The following is a 15,029-nucleotide window of genomic DNA, read 5'->3' as shown; positions in this document are numbered from 1 at the left end:
TCTGTGATGAAGGAATTAATGGCAATACGGAGAATCAGGCTCAGGTAGGAGACTTGAATCCAAAGAAGGGAATAAAGCCTTGAAATTCAAATGAAAAAATTATTATATAAGCATAAAGGGAAGCTATTTTACACCTGTAAGACTAAATGTATAAATATGAAGCAACTGCTCCCTCTGGGAAGAGAGGATTGTGCTTTTAATTCACCCAGACAAATATGCAGCTTGGCTCCATCTGATTCCTTACACTTCAGGAAAGACCAAACCAAACCCTTTGTGTTTTCTCCCCTCCACGCTCACGACTTCTTCCAGGACTTCGTTGTTGCTGCTGCTGCCATGGTCTCCTCTAAGCTGGCAGCCAGACCAGACTGGTTTACCTGGCTCTCCGAGGGGAGGGCTTCGTCGAGCTTGATGACCCCCTTGCCTACATAAAGGACTGTAGCTACAGTAGCTTCAGCTCCCAGAAAATTCAGACAGCTGGGCAAGCCCTGAGGGTAGCTGGGCTGTTAGATACAGGCATCTGGGCGTACTTTCTTTACCCCCCAGGGTAAGGAAGGAAGAGTGATGTCTTTATGGGGGTGAGAAATGTTCTGGCCCTTAGTACTGGAGTGGGACTAATCTGGGAACAGGTGAGTTATGAGCCAGATAACAAGGGATTTGGATGTATATCCAGTGTGGAGGCAGCTTGAATTATTTGAGGGCAGGTGCTCTGCTCTCTCTTGCAAATCCATCTTTAGCATGCCTGAAGCTGGGTGTCTTAAAAGGAAAGGCACCCTAAAATCATGATTCCCCCTTGTTCCTAGGCTGTCCTCTTTCCTTTTAAAGCATGTTGGCCCCTAGTTTGCCCAGCCTCAGTATTTTCCCCCTGGGACCAGCTGTGTCCCTTGCTACCTCCACCAGCAGCCTGTTCCCTTGAAACAGATGATTTGCTAAGCTCCAGGAAGGTACAAGTTGGGAAAATCCCCTCTCACACCCTTCTTCTGCTCCAGCAGCATCTCTCAATGTCGTTGTTCTCCCTGCATGGTCAGGTCCTATTTTAGTGCGTTTTCTCCTGCAATAACACTGAACAAATCAAACGCATGGAGGAAAGTGTTCTCCCTGTCTTGAAAAGCCATACGAAATGGGAAGCGAGACCGGTAGCGGGAGTACAGGAATCCCGTTGTATGCAGGGAAAACCCAATTAGTCTGTGCACCCTGACAAAAGTAGAACTGAGCCTTTTAGCAAGGAGTAGTTAATCTTCTTTAGAAAAACTAAGCAGGGCCTACCAGTGGAATAGAAGTTGGTGCGGTACTGTTGAATATCTCTAAAGCCACTTATAGGTTCAAAGAATGAACAAGGCCATTGCCAGCCTTATTATTTTGATTTGTTTAATGAAAATACTTTGCTCATTCCATAGATGTTATGCTTTGATAAGGTAATTGTTCAAGGGCGCAGCTTACATCCTATTAATACTGCACCCTGGGCAAATTAAACCCGACCCAGTGGAGAGGCAGATCCAAGGAGCCCGGTGGTGGTGTGACACTCTGCCTTTTGTTCGGCATCCTGACGGGGAGCGGAGTTGGAGGAGTTTTATTCTTGGGTTTGGGTCTTGCCTTCCCTGGGGAAAACAACAACAACAAAAATTAATTAATTCCTATTACATGTACGAATGAATAGCATGGTTAACTTGGTTCCTTGCAAAGCTGCAGGGTCAGTGTTGATGGTGCAGGAGCGCTCTGTATTAAAAACAAAGTGCAAGCTTTTCCTTTAGAAATAGTCCTGGAAGTGGAAACTCTTTTCTCCCTGCTTTAGGCCTTCAGAGCCCCCATGGTCTGATTGCATGGAACTTTTTTTCCTTCCTCAGCGATGAAGTTAAGAACGCCTCTGGCAAATAAGCAGAGCCTCGTTCCCCTAAGAAAGGGGAGGAAGGAAGAGAATTAGAGACCAGCGTGCGACCCGAGGGCCATGCTCTGGAGCTGGAGAACCAGCAAAGACCTGAAATTTTCTTTCCCTATCTGGACTTTGCTTCTCCTAACCCACCTGCAACCAACAGCAGATTTTTAGCAATAAATGCAGTTTGGGTTTTGCCTATAGCCCCCTTTGCCTTGCCTGAGGACCTCTGATACTTTGGGGTCTTCTGTCTGGGACGTGGGAAGGTACTTCTGCATCAGCGAGTCAGGGATGCTGCAAGAGGCTTGAGTGGGATCAGGCACCAAATATCTGCACCGGAATCCCATCTGCTTCATTTGGCAGCTTTGGGGCTTTAAGGCGAAGAAGAAAAACGAATTTTTTGGTGATGTTGAGGATGGGTGGATTTGGCTTCCCTGGTGCTGGACCAGGAGCTGCTTTTCTAGCTCTCAGCCACCTTTTTAACCAAGCAGCCTGGTTTTCCTGAGCCTGCCTTTGCTGCAAATATTCCTTCTCTCCTTTCTGGGTTTTCTGAAAAAACAAACACTTCAGCCTGAATGTGTTACTCTTCCTTTTTTCAATGGTCATTTTAAAAAATGCGGAAGTACCTCAGAAATATTTTTTTTAAATCCCCGGTTTTCAAGGTGGATTTATCACCCTTTAAAGAGAGATTTATTGGATAATCGCTTAAAAAAATAATGCTTATTACTCTGGGATCTCAAATGGAAAACCTTCCCACATTAGTAATCTTCTTGTAATTGCAGAAGGTAGCAACTTTTCATTAAATAATTCATCCCCGGGCGGGTTTGGGGTTTTTTTGGATCCTACTTGTGGAGGTGGGGAGGAAAGCCGTGATCAAATTCTTCAGGTTTTAGTTGACCAGATGAGAGGCATCTGACTTATCTTCTAAGGAGATTTCTCGTTTCTAGATTTGCATCGCTTGAGAAATGGGATGGCATCCTGAAAAAAAAAAAAAAAATGAGTAGGACTTTCTTTTGAGGAGGATCATAATTAATAATAATTGATGATTGAGGCTGCTCGCCTCCGGCGCAGCGCTCATGTCCCGGTGATTTTCTGGGCAGGCTTAGCTAACCTGTGTGCATCTTTTTTCAAGTCGAGAATTGGATATACAGCCCTTTTTCTCTCCAGCCTGGTGGTGTTTGCCCCCTCCAAGGAGTCATCTAACACCTCATACTTGAAAAGCCCCTTCTTCTCCCGGAGGATACAGGGGATGGATGCTGGGGGCAAGAGATGCTCCTAAAAAATAATAATTAAAAAAAAAGCCAACCCCATTCCATTCTGCTTATGAGTTGGCTTTCAGCGCTGATTTACAAGCCGTTTCTCCAAAGGGAATAGCGATATACGGCATTTATCAACCAGAAACATACCTTAGGAAACCATGGAGATGCGCAGGGAAAGGGGAAAGCGGGGAGGAATTCTGCCCCTGTTCCTTTAAGCAGTTACTTGCTCCTTTCCTGATTGATGCTTGTTTTAATCTATTGCTCACTGCTCCCAGGAGAGAAAAGAAGGGGTCTCTCTTTTGTGAACATGGGTAATGAAGCAGAGCACTGAGCAAAAAAAAAGGAAAAAAAAAAAAATTAAAAAAAATTAAAAAAGGGGTTCCCTCCTCCTCAGCTGGCTGCTTGGGTGCGCAGGTAACAGCCCCCGGCCCCCAGACCTGCATGTGAAATCGCCATTTCACCCCTGCACACTCCTTAATTGTTAGAAAAATGATTTGTGAAATTGCTTTCCAGCAGGAGTGTCCCCCTGCCTCCCCCGGCTGTGACAGTCCCCTGGCACCCCCTTATTCCCCCCCGAAACAAAATTAGGGGCTGCTGCACATGCCATCGCATCGCTTAAATAAAAATAAATTTAAAAATATATATATAGTAGCTCTTTGCTCAGTAGCTGCCCGGAGCTGGCAGCAAGTGCTGGAGGAGAAAGTGAAGTTTTGTTTTGGGTTTTTTTTGGTGGGTTTTTTTTTTTTTTTTTTTGCCTGAAAGTGTCAAATCTTACCCCAATTCGAGGGGAAGGAGGGGGCGAGGGAAAACAAATGCTGTGTTTGATGTGAGATATTTTTCTCCCGGCGAGGTAACCCTAGAGCGGCGGGGAAGGCAGGGACTCTGGGCTCGGGTTCTTTAGTTTAATCTTCCCCCGGTGCTGGGAGAGCAGAAACATTTAATTTTCAACTTTATTCCCAGGCTTTCCCCCCCCCCCCCCCCCCATCTAAGCAAATGAAAGGCAAATAATTGAATTACTGCCTCGCTGGAGGAATGCGGTTGAGAAGGGGCTCCGACCTGGTCCCGCTCAGCTCTGCCCGTTATTTTTCTGCCTAAAACTTCAGGAATTGGCGTTTTTGGGGCGGAGGGGAGGAGGGAGTTTTTCTTTTCGTTTGCTGGAGCCCCGAAGTCGGGGCTGCGCCGGGATGAGGAGACTTTGGGAGCAACTTGACACCTTGGAAAGAATTTCGATATTGCTTTCCTTCTTTTTTTCTCTTTTTTTCCACCGTCCCGTGGGGTTTTTTTGCGTGGGTTTGGGTGACTTTTAGGCGTAGAAACGTGAGAAAAACCAAGTCGGGGCCGCGCAGCGAGGCGGGTGCGGGTTTAGGCTGAGCTTTGGGGCTGCGGGGGAAGAGGATGAGGATGAGCGATGAAGATGTGGCCGGACTGGGAGGGAGATTAGGGGTGGCAATGCCCTCGGGCGGGGGGGACAGGGAGGAGATTTAGAGACCGCATTTTGGATCCAGACGGGTCAGAATTGTCGCTGGTCGCTTGATTTCCCCCCCCCCCGCTCCCCGCCCCCGGGATGCTTTTAAGGGAGGGGGAAGAGAAGTTTCCAGCGGTTTGCACGGCAAGTCCTTTTACAGCTGCAAACAAAAGGGTTCGTGAGCCCTGGCGTCATGCCCCGCTGCGAGCAGGATTCCTGCCCCGCTCCTATTTTGGGGGGAAAACATTGACTATTTGTTCAAGCCCGTCCCGGGTCAGCGAGCGAGCGAGCGGGCAGTTCGCGGGAGAACAGCAGGGGAGCACCGGCGCCCCCCCCCCCCCCCCCAAAAAAAAAAAAAAAAAATAGGACCAACTCGGCGGCTCGGAGCCTGTCTCTTCATTAAAGACGTGCTGTTAATGAGGGAGGAGCGCAGGGAGCTACCTGGGGCTGGGGAAAGGAGGCGGTGGGGTTGCTCAGCTGCTCCCAAATCCGGCCCCATAGAGCGGGAGGGGGGGGTCGGGGGGGGATGCTGGGAGCCTGGCCCAGGTGCCAGAGAGGCAGGACCAGTTCTCTCCCATTAACCGCTGGGAAGGGACTGGAAGAGGGTCCGAGCCTCTCCTGGGGCAGCGGGCTGCAAGGTGGGGAGTGCCGGGCTCGGGCCGGCAGCTCAGGGGGAAATTTTATTTTATTTTATTGTGGTTTATTTTATTATTTTATTTTATTTTGTTTTGGTTTATTTTGGTTTATTTTATTTTTTTTAATCCATGCTGTAGCCCTGGGCCGGGATCAGCTCCTGCCCGGGGCTGGCCTTACCCCGCTGGGACCCACACAGATGCTCTGGGTGCGCCCAACTTTTAAGCGGAAAAAAAAAAAAAAAAAAAAAAACAAACCAAAACAACCAAAAACACCCCCCCCAAAAAAACCCAACAAACAACCTTTCCCTAAAGTTTCTCCTCATTCCTTTCACCCCAATATATTTTCCAGCCGGGAAAGGGGGGACCCCAGCTTTCCATCCAAAGGAAGCCAAGCCTAGTAATGAGTAAAAACATCTTCCAAAAAAAAAAAAAAAAATAAATAGGGCGAGCCCACAGCTTCGCCTCCGTGTTGGGAAGCTGCTGCCTCTTATTGGCCCCGCTGTGGTACCCCCTTCCCCGGCCATGAATAAAAGAAAGGAGCCGGAGCCTATCACAGCTCGCTTGGCCTCCCCACGGCCCCAACTTCGGCTCTTTAACAACTTCCAAACCCTCCATCTGACATCCCCCCCCCCCTCCTCCTCCTCCTCCTCCTCCTCTTCCTCCTCCTCCCCCCCCCCCCCCCCCCCCATCACGAGCATCCCTTAAGCGACAGGCACCAACCACTTAAAAAAAAAAAAAAAAAAAAAAAAGCAACAACAAAATAAGGGGGGAAAGTCGACTCGCCCCCCCTCCCTCTCGCCCCCCCCCCCCCCCAGCCCTAAGCCCAGCCCAGCACCGAGGCAACTTTGGCTGTGTCTGCTTCTCCCGGCAGTCCGCCTTACATTCCTCCGGAGCGCCCGCTCAGGCCGGTTGTGACATAGCCTTAAAACTTTAAGAGGAATTTCTGGTGGGTGATTCCCCCTCCCTCCCCCTTTTCCCACCCCTTTCCTTCTTCTTCTATATATTTTGATTTTTTTTATTTATTTTTTTTTTTCCCCCCTCGGAGCAAAGATTTCTCCCTTGTTTTGCAGCCGCGGGCTGGAAGACAGAAGCGCTTCGGTTCCGAGGAGATACATCCCCGCAGCACCCCCCCCCCGACCCCTTCCCTCGGCTTTCCCGGGGCTAAGAGGTGCCCCCCCCCCCCGGTTTGGACCGGACCCTTTCCACCTCCCCGACCCCCCCCCTCCCCTTCCCCTGCCATGGCAGCTCTGCCCGGGACGGTGCCTCGGATGATGCGTCCGGCTCCGGGGCAAAACTACCCTCGCACAGGCTTCCCCTTGGAAGGTAGGTCTGGGAAAATACCTCTTTAAACCGCTCCTTTCCCCCCCCCCAGCACCTCGGTATAAGCCCAGAGGGGGGGTCAGGCTGGGCTCCTCCGGGCGGGGATGCAGCTAAACTTTGCAGCTGGGGAAGGAGGGGGGGGGGGGACCGACCTGAGCATCCAACTTCTCGCTGGTATTTAGCTCCTTTTCTCGCTGTAGCTGCTCCGTCCACTGCGAAATTATCGGGGTTTGCCTTTTTTTTTTTTTTTTTTACCCCCTCTCCCCCCCTCCATTTAAAGTAGTTCCAGGCATCCCGGAGATTTTTTTTTGGGGGGGGGGGGGGGGGGGGGCAGGTTCTCCTGGTTTGGGTTTTTTAGTGCTTTTTTGTTTGGTTTTTTTTTTTTTTTAAAACCCGCAAACGTCCCGAAGATTTCATCTTCCCGCAAAGGTGGGGAAAAGCAACCAAATTGATCGTTTTCAACTTTTCGGGGGGGAAATTAGAAAAAAATCACTAAGCCGGGGGTATCCTCTAGTTGCGGGCAGCCGAGATGTCCTTGGCCGGGGCTGGCGAGGGGAAAGGGGGGGACTTTGTAGCTGTCACCTCGCTAAGTGTCATCCCCACCTCGCAGCGCATCCACTTCTCCCGGCATCTGCTTTTTCTTTGTGTTACGGGGTTATTATTTCTAGGCACAGGGAGAAAGAAAAAAAAAAAAAAAGGCAAAATTAGAGCGGGACCCCCTCTCCCCGCATTTATTAAACAGGAAAATTTCATCCTGACCGTGATCAAGTGGCGAAACTCAAACCTGTGGAAAACCACGCAGGCTGCAAAACATACAAGCTGGGGGGATTTGTTGAAGTGCTTTTCTGTAGCAAATGAAGTAAAACAGACGGCAAGGGAAAGGATCAAAGGATTACAACAATATTTGCACAACATGACTGGGAATAATGAAAAGAGAGAGCGGCCGGCGGTTTTAGTACCTCTTGAATGTAAAATTGGCCACTCGAGTGTTATCTGTCGATAATGATATATCCAGGGAGTGCTGGCCAAGTGACTTGGAATTAGTGGTGCATGATTCTTGTTAAATCGCGAGGCAATTTCTGGAATCGACTTTTCTTTGTATAAAGAGAAAAATCAGCCCCCTCGCCTTGCCTGTCCCTCGCCCCCTCCAGCCTTTCTGCAAATTACCCAGCTGAGTTCTCCCCCCCCCCACTTTCCCCCCCTCTTTTTTTTTTTTTCGTTGGTTTTTGGTTTGGGTTGGGTTGTTTTTTTTTTTTTTTTTAATTTCCAGCCTGTGAAATCGTATTAATCTGCAAGATCTACATTGCGAGATATTAAACAAATTGGGGAGGGGGACTAACGCTCCGGGCGGGGATGCGCCGCGCAAGGTGTCGGGGAAGCGGCGCGGCCGCGGGGGATCCGCGCTTGTTCCGCACCCCCCCAAACCGCTTAACAACATCCCCCCCCCCCGAAAACCACCAAAAAAAAAAAACCCACCAAACTAAAAAGCCCCTCCAGAGTATTTAAAGAGGTTATTTCCAAAAGTTTGTTTGAAAGCAGATAGCTTTGTAATTTGAATAAGTGGAGAGCGCCTTTTTTGGGAGGAATTCTCGGGAAGTTGCGGGGGGGGGGGTGTTGCTATGCGGTTTTAAATTTTCCTGTATTTAAAACGCCGGGTATGATTTATAACATAGGTGTGAAATGCCAAAAAAGAGAGAGAGAAACATAGCGGCCACCTCGGAGAGCGGGGTGATGGGCGTGCGGGTCACGGGCTATTTTTATTTTCCCTCTCTCGATGGGAAAAAGTCTTCCCCGTAACGCGGAGATAAATACCGAGGCCAGGGGATGGGGGAGAGGTTTCTCCCTTCTTTTAAAGATTTAAACACCGGGAGAGAAGCTGAAGGTGCGGGGAGGGATGCGCTCCGTTTTGCTGGATTTTCCCCTCTTTTAACTTTTCTCCCCCCTCCTGCGTTGTTGCATTGGGTTTTTTGTTTGGTTTTTTTTTTTCCCTTTTCTTCCCCCCCCCCCCCTTGCTCTCCAGTTTCCACCCCACTGGGCCAGGGCAGGGTGAACCAGCTCGGAGGGGTGTTCATCAACGGTCGACCACTACCCAACCACATCCGACATAAAATCGTGGAAATGGCTCACCACGGGATCCGGCCCTGCGTGATCTCCCGGCAGTTGCGGGTCTCCCACGGTTGCGTCTCCAAAATCCTCTGTAGGTACCAGGAGACGGGCTCCATCCGTCCCGGAGCCATCGGAGGCAGCAAGCCCAGGGTGAGTGCAATGCGGGAGCCGAGCTAAACTACCCTCCTTAGGCTAAAAAAAAAAATTTTAAAAAAAATCAAGATTTCTTTGGAGGGGCTTAAGGTTTTCAGGTGGATACGCAGGGAAAGGGGGGAGAAGGGGAAGCGGCTTTAATAAAGCTGCAATTTGCAGGCTCAGATGGGTAGAAACCGGTGCCGAGTTGAAGGCTATGAATAAATTAAAGTTGGGTGGTTTTTTTTCTTCCCCATGTGCAACAAGTGGTGCACGTTCAAGCATTTGCTTCGGCCCTGGTGTGTGGGGACGAGGAAAGCCGGGACGTTTCGGGGAATAATAAATTGCTGGGTGTACATAACTCCCCCTCCAAAACCATCCCCTGCGCCCCGTCCCTACCTTCCTTCCCCCCTGGGGCTCAGGATAAAGCCATCCTGGCTGATCTCCTGGGCCCCCAGAGACTCTACTTTTAGGGTGGCCAACATTTGGGAAAGGCCTTTCGCCAGCTTTCTTTTTCTTCTTTCCCCCCTTTTCCCTCTTCAAATTCCTATTCTCAGCCCCAAAACTAGCAGCCAGGGCCCAGAGGATTGAACTGAGCTGAACAGCTTTTGCTTTTCAATTAAAAGCGCTTTTTTATCTCCCCTTCCCTCTCTCTGCACATGCGGGCACGCACCGGTGTCCCTTGATCACAAAAGCAGGTTGCGACTCCCGACGTGGAGAAGAAAATCGAGGAATACAAACGGGAAAATCCCGGGATGTTTAGCTGGGAGATCCGAGACAGGCTCCTGAAGGACGGGCACTGCGACCGGAGCACCGTGCCCTCAGGTGAGAAGGCAGCTTGGCAAGAAGGACACCCCGATACCCTCAGGAAGATGGAGGGAAATTATTATTACCACTGAAAATGTTTCCAGAGGCCATAAACACCCTCTCGGCCTTTGCTTTGATAGGGGAAGGGAAGAAGAAAAAAAAGAAAATCACCCCAAGCAAACCCACAGCAGCAAAGAAACATCAGGCGAGAGGGGTTTGTGCCCTGGCCATGCTGCGGTCTGCTGGAAAAACAAACACAAACAAACCAATTTTCCCAACTTATTCCAAGTCCCGTGAAAGCAGGGGGGGGGTGGGGGGTGGGGGGTGTCCCGCTGTGGAGGGAGCACGCGCAGAGGCAGACCCTAAATCTGGGGTTAAAGGGGACCCCGGCTGCCCTGTTGGGACTTGCTTGCTCAGTGGGGGCTGCAGAGCAGCGTTTCCATCAGCCGGGGGGATCCCCATTGCTCGTGGAAAGCAACCCTGTCCCCCAATATTGGGTCTGCAGGGATGTGCTTAGGGTCTGGTGAGCTCTTTAGGTCCCGGCTGTCCGTTCCCCTCCGTTTTGGGGGGGCTGAGCCTTCTTTGCAGGGCACATCTCCCCCAGAGCAGGACAGGGGCCAAGTTTGAATCCAGGCTGTGGGGTCCCATTTGGGAGTGGGGAGAAAGCCGGGTACTGGGGGGGCCTTTTCCCTGTTATAAAGCAGTCGGTAACCCTGGGGGTGCGTGTCTCGGGGTGTCACACTGGCTGTGATGCTCCGTGGGGTGTTGCACACAAGCGGGTGCTGCTCGTGCCAGGCATCTCAGGGGGACGGTGACGAGCGCATCCAACTTTGGACATCCAGCTTGGCAGCTTGGTGAACTCAGGGGGGGGTTTGGAGGGCACGGAGGACCAGGCAGGTGCGTACCCCTGGGAAAAGGGGGTGCAGCTGCCCTTCGTGTGGGTGCAAGGCCTCCTGTCCGAGTCATGCAGCCGCGGTTTGGGTTTTCCCGGCCGTCTCCCACCTTGCCTTCCCAGGCAGCTTATACTTGCCTTTTTGTCTTTGACTGTCTGAGGTTTAGTGAGTTCGATTAGCCGTGTGCTACGCATCAAATTCGGGAAGAAAGAGGAAGAGGAGGACTGCGACAAGAAGGAGGAAGATGGGGAGAAGAAGGCCAAGCACAGCATAGACGGCATCCTGGGCGACAAAGGTAAAGGCGGCCGTGTGTGCCCTGGGGCTGGGCTGCAGGGGACATTTGGGAGAGGGGACGTGTCCCTCCCTAACAAGAGTAAGACGGGAAGGCTCCAGAGCCTCTTGCGTTTGTCCTTTGCGAAAATGACTGATGGCAGAGTCGAGGGTGTGATGCAGGGCCCTGGGAGGAGGAGGTGGTACCCAGCCCCTCAGGCTGAGGATGCTTTCCCAGGAGGAAGAGTTGGTGCTGTTCTGCTCTGGATCATTTCTTTATAAAGGGGGAAAAGGAGACGTCTGGGGCGGGGGGAGGCATCTCTGATTCCTAAATGAATTTGTTAAACAGATTTCTCTCCTGCTCTCTAAGTGGTCCCCTGAAACTCTGGCTGACAGTTGACCGATTTGGCCAATCAATATCAATTAGAGAAGCTGGGATCGGCACTGCGCTGGGGCTGCCGCAGAGCTACCGGTGCCGGGGAAGCGCAGAGGGGAGATGGGGGGGTCCTCGGGTGGGAGGAAACGGGGGGGGAGTCTGCACCCCTAAATAAAACGAGGAAAAATAAATCTGGCCTTTCTGATGAAAGGCTTAAGGCCAGGCCGACGGGGACAGGCGGGAGAGCAGAGGGCCCTGTTACCATCTCCCACGGTTGGCACTTTCCTCTCGTGGGAGGAAAAATTAAACTTTTTAAAGCTCCTGTGCTGTAAATGTGGGGTGGGGGGGACGAGGCACGGCCGGAGCCGGCCATTGCGGCGCTTGTAATTTGAGTTTTGACAAGCTTGGTGGGGGCGATTATTCCCCTTCACCCCCAAAAAGGGGGAAAGATGGCATTTTTAGGGGGCATAATTGAGGTTTATCAATGAGGGCGTTCGCAAAGACGGGGAAGTTTTAATCAACGGGAGGGAGGAGCTGCTGTATCAGTTTAGGCAGAAAATTATTTCCTTGTGTCGCAGAGATCAGCGCTTTTTTTTGGGGGGGGGGGGCAATTATACAAATCTTGGGGATGGGCTTCAGGAAATCAGGGTTTGCTATTTTTTTCCAAAATTGATGGCAAAATGGCGATGGCCCAGGCCTGTCCGGGCTGAGTTGGTCGAAGTTTTGGGGGATTTGCGATATCGTCGGTGTCAGGCCAAGAGGGAGCGGGGTGAGAGGTATTTTCCTCATGGAGAGGGTCCCCAATCTGGGTGTGGGAAGCAGGGGGGAATCGCTTATAAAGTTTCTCGCTAGCTGCAAAGTTTTCCCCGTTTGGGGATACTGCGGGTGAGTGGGGAAATACTGAAGTGGGGGGAATTTGGGGCAGAAAAAAAAAGCTTCTCCGTGTCACCATCAAACGTTACTGGGAGTTTTAGATGAAGGTGCACAAAAGGGGTTTCTTTAAGGATCCGATCCTTTTTTTTTCTTCCAACCTTGAAGATGAACTTCACTTACAAAGACCTTCAAGTCTATTGAAGCTTTATAAGCAAAAGATTCCTGACCACAAAAGCAAACAGTAAAAAAAAAAAAAAAAAAGAAAAAGAAAAAAAAAAAAGAAAGAAAAAGGGGGAAAAAAAAGAAAGGGGGGGAAAAAAGGGGGGAAAAACCCTAGGCTGCCTTAAAAATGGAGTAAAGGGATGGGGGAGGGAGGGCTTGTCTATTCTCATTCAAAATTCTGCAAGGAGGAGAAAAAGTTTGGACAAAGGGCCAAGGAAGGGAAGAAAGGGAGATAAATTATTCAAAACTCCCTGCTGTTAGATAGTTTTGTAATATTATAGGACCGTCTGTTGGAAAAAGGATAGCCGTTGGACGTTGCAAAATGTTGCTTGTGATTTGGAAACAGGCGATGCTCATTTGCAAATCGGGGCTATTGTGTCCGCGAAAAGCTCCCCCCCATCACTTTGGGGTGGTTTTAATTTTATTGGGGGGGGGGGGGAGATTTTGGGGTTTAAGTTTTATTTTATTCAAGCCTCACCGCTTGAAAAAAAAAAAAAAAGTAATATTTAAATTGCTGATTATTTTTTTTTCCCCTTGTCCGTGCATGTTTTCTCCATCACTACCCCCAAAATAAAAAAGAGTGACGGAGCTGGAGGCTTTCTAGTCATTAATAACATGCAGAAGTGCGTGTCAATAAGCAAAAGAAAACGCTCTCTTCTTCCTTCATGGGTAATATCGCGGACAAATAAAACGCGAGCCCCCATTTCTTTATGAAACCAGCCCGTTTTGAATCGAGGGCTAATTTGGGCAAATTCCTGATGCCGGAGCCCGCGGAGCACCGCGTTACCTCCGAGCGCGCAGGCTCCGCTCCCTTTCCCATCCCTTGAGATAAATCCTGATTTAGCAGTAATTTTTAAATTTTTTGTTTCCATCCCCTGCAATCATGCCCTGACTCCGTAGATTTGCCGAGAAATCACCCCAAAAGGCTTTGGTTTGGGGGTTTGGGGAGGGGGGGAGGTGAGCATCCACCGCAGGAGCGGAGATTTGGCAGCGGGTCGGAGCCGGCGCGGTCCGAGCGCTGCCGCGATCGCCCCGAGATCGAGTGCGATTTAAAAATAACCCTTCAAAAATAATAGTAATTTTTAAAAACCAGTACCGCCGCCAATGTATATTTTCACGTCTGGAAAAGTTTTAATGGCCCCAGTTAAGGTAATTGATGATTCAACTTGTAAAACACTCGGAGGCGGTGAGCGTGCGTTGTGTATTTTTTCCTTTGGATTTTTTTTTTTTTTTGCTAGAAAAGAAAATATTCTTTAGAAGTCTCTCCCCCGCCTTATCAATTTTCCTGGGAGGTCTGCAGTAAAATAAAAATACTAACGCACTCCTGACACTTGTTCTCCAGCTCTGCTTTTACTGCGTGGGTGTGAGGGTTTGTGTTGTTCGTGCGGTTGGTTGTGGGCTTTTTTCCCCTTTTTTTTCTTTTTTTAACGCATTTTTATTATTATTGTGGATGGAAGGGAGAGGGGGAAAACTTTGTTTTGGCCTTTTTCCTCTTGACAAACGCCTTTGCTCCATTTGCGGGTTCTCCTTGCGGGGAGCCGGAGGAAGACAGCCCTAAATGCTCTCTCTTTTTAAGTGTTAAAGAAAGCTTCCACCCTGCGCCTGTTTCTTTCTATCGTCTGCTTGGCATTTAATAATGTTAAGACTTATTAGAGCTGGTAATGAAAACTGTGGCTGTTGAATAGGGAGCTGTGTTGGAGAAGGGTGTAATAGCTCCAAGGCATGCTAAGAAATGTATTTATCCCCAATCAGTACTCACTCTCTGAGTTCCCAGCACAAACGTTAAGTTGAAGGGTTTTAAGGCAGATTAAATTGAGCCTTTATTTCTTTGCACTTTCATCTTTAAACGGCTCACTCCAGCTAGCCCTGGGCATATATTCATGAGGCTTCACTTTATTTTTTTTTTTTTTTTTTTTTTTAGCCTTGTTAAGACCGAGTTATTATTATTTTGGGTTGTTGTTATTTATTATGACTGGTGGGGTTTATTAGGGAGGGTCACGCGTGGATGATGCGCTGTTCTCCCCGCACCCCGCAGATCTTCGGTGCTCGGTGGAGATGGACGGGGAGAAGGGGGGGGGATCATTTGGGGCAACCCCAAATCTAAGGGGGTGCTGGGGAAGGTCCTCAGCGTTTAATGCGGGAGGAGCAGGGGCGGGGGCGAAGCCGAATCCTGGCGGGGTATTAATTGCAACCAGACGCGGGTGAAGTGGGGGGGGGGGGGGGGGGGGAATGAGGGGTGGGGGTGGTGGTGGTGTGTGTCGGTGGGGTTAAGGGGAAGGCGATCTGCCTGCACTGGAGGAGAGGGAAGTTCAGCGGCCTTTTCTTCACACCCCCCCGCCTCGGCGTGTCACCCCACGGCCACGGGTGGGGGCAGCCGGTCCTGCCCCCTGGACCGCTGCGGGATGCAGGGCAGGATGGCTGCGGAGGATGCTCAGGGCTTGGGTTGTGCTCGCAGGGTACCGGGACCCATCTGGGGTGAAAACACTTTTTTTTTTTTAATTAATTTTCTCCCATGTTTTATTTCTCTGAACTCCGCTTTATCGCACGGAGTTTCTTCCACCGATCGGTTTTCCTTCGAGACCCGTTGCAGCGTGGAAATACTGCGTGGGATGGGGAAACCCGAGCGGGAAAGCCGGGGATAGCAGAGGGTTTTCTTTTTATTGGAGGTGCGAAACGCGTACAGGTGTGAGCACCGGGGGGGGGGGGGGGGGAATGTTTGGACACTTGGAGGTGATAACAATTTAATTTGGTAGCAGTCGGTGTCGCTTATGTAGGAGTTTTTTGGGGCTGGAGGTGGGGGAAAC

General features: G+C 50.2%; 1 protein-coding gene across 3 annotated transcripts in view; it reads left to right on the top strand.

Annotated features, from left to right (window-relative positions):
• Positions 1–6,464: 6,464 nt before the first annotated feature.
• PAX7 (paired box 7) overlaps positions 6,465–15,029 on the top strand; it is a 101,902-nt gene continuing 93,337 nt past the window's right edge. For 2 of the 3 annotated variants that reach the window (XM_049801315.1, XM_049801297.1), the window contains exons 1-4: positions 6,465–6,549; positions 8,567–8,802; positions 9,480–9,609; positions 10,651–10,779. In XM_049801315.1, the coding sequence (XP_049657272.1) occupies positions 6,465–6,549; positions 8,567–8,802; positions 9,480–9,609; positions 10,651–10,779 (580 nt within the window). Of the gene's footprint in view, positions 6,550–8,566; positions 8,803–9,479; positions 9,610–10,644; positions 10,780–15,029 lie in introns of all 3 variants that reach the window. The other variant, XM_049801305.1, reaches the window with a different exon arrangement.

The sequence above is a fragment of the Accipiter gentilis genome, chromosome 1, assembly GCF_929443795.1.
Source record: "Accipiter gentilis chromosome 1, bAccGen1.1, whole genome shotgun sequence".
Lineage (NCBI taxonomy): Eukaryota > Metazoa > Chordata > Aves > Accipitriformes > Accipitridae > Astur > Astur gentilis.
Note: the sequence above shows the minus strand (reverse complement) of the source record. Positions and strands in the feature narration are given on the sequence as shown.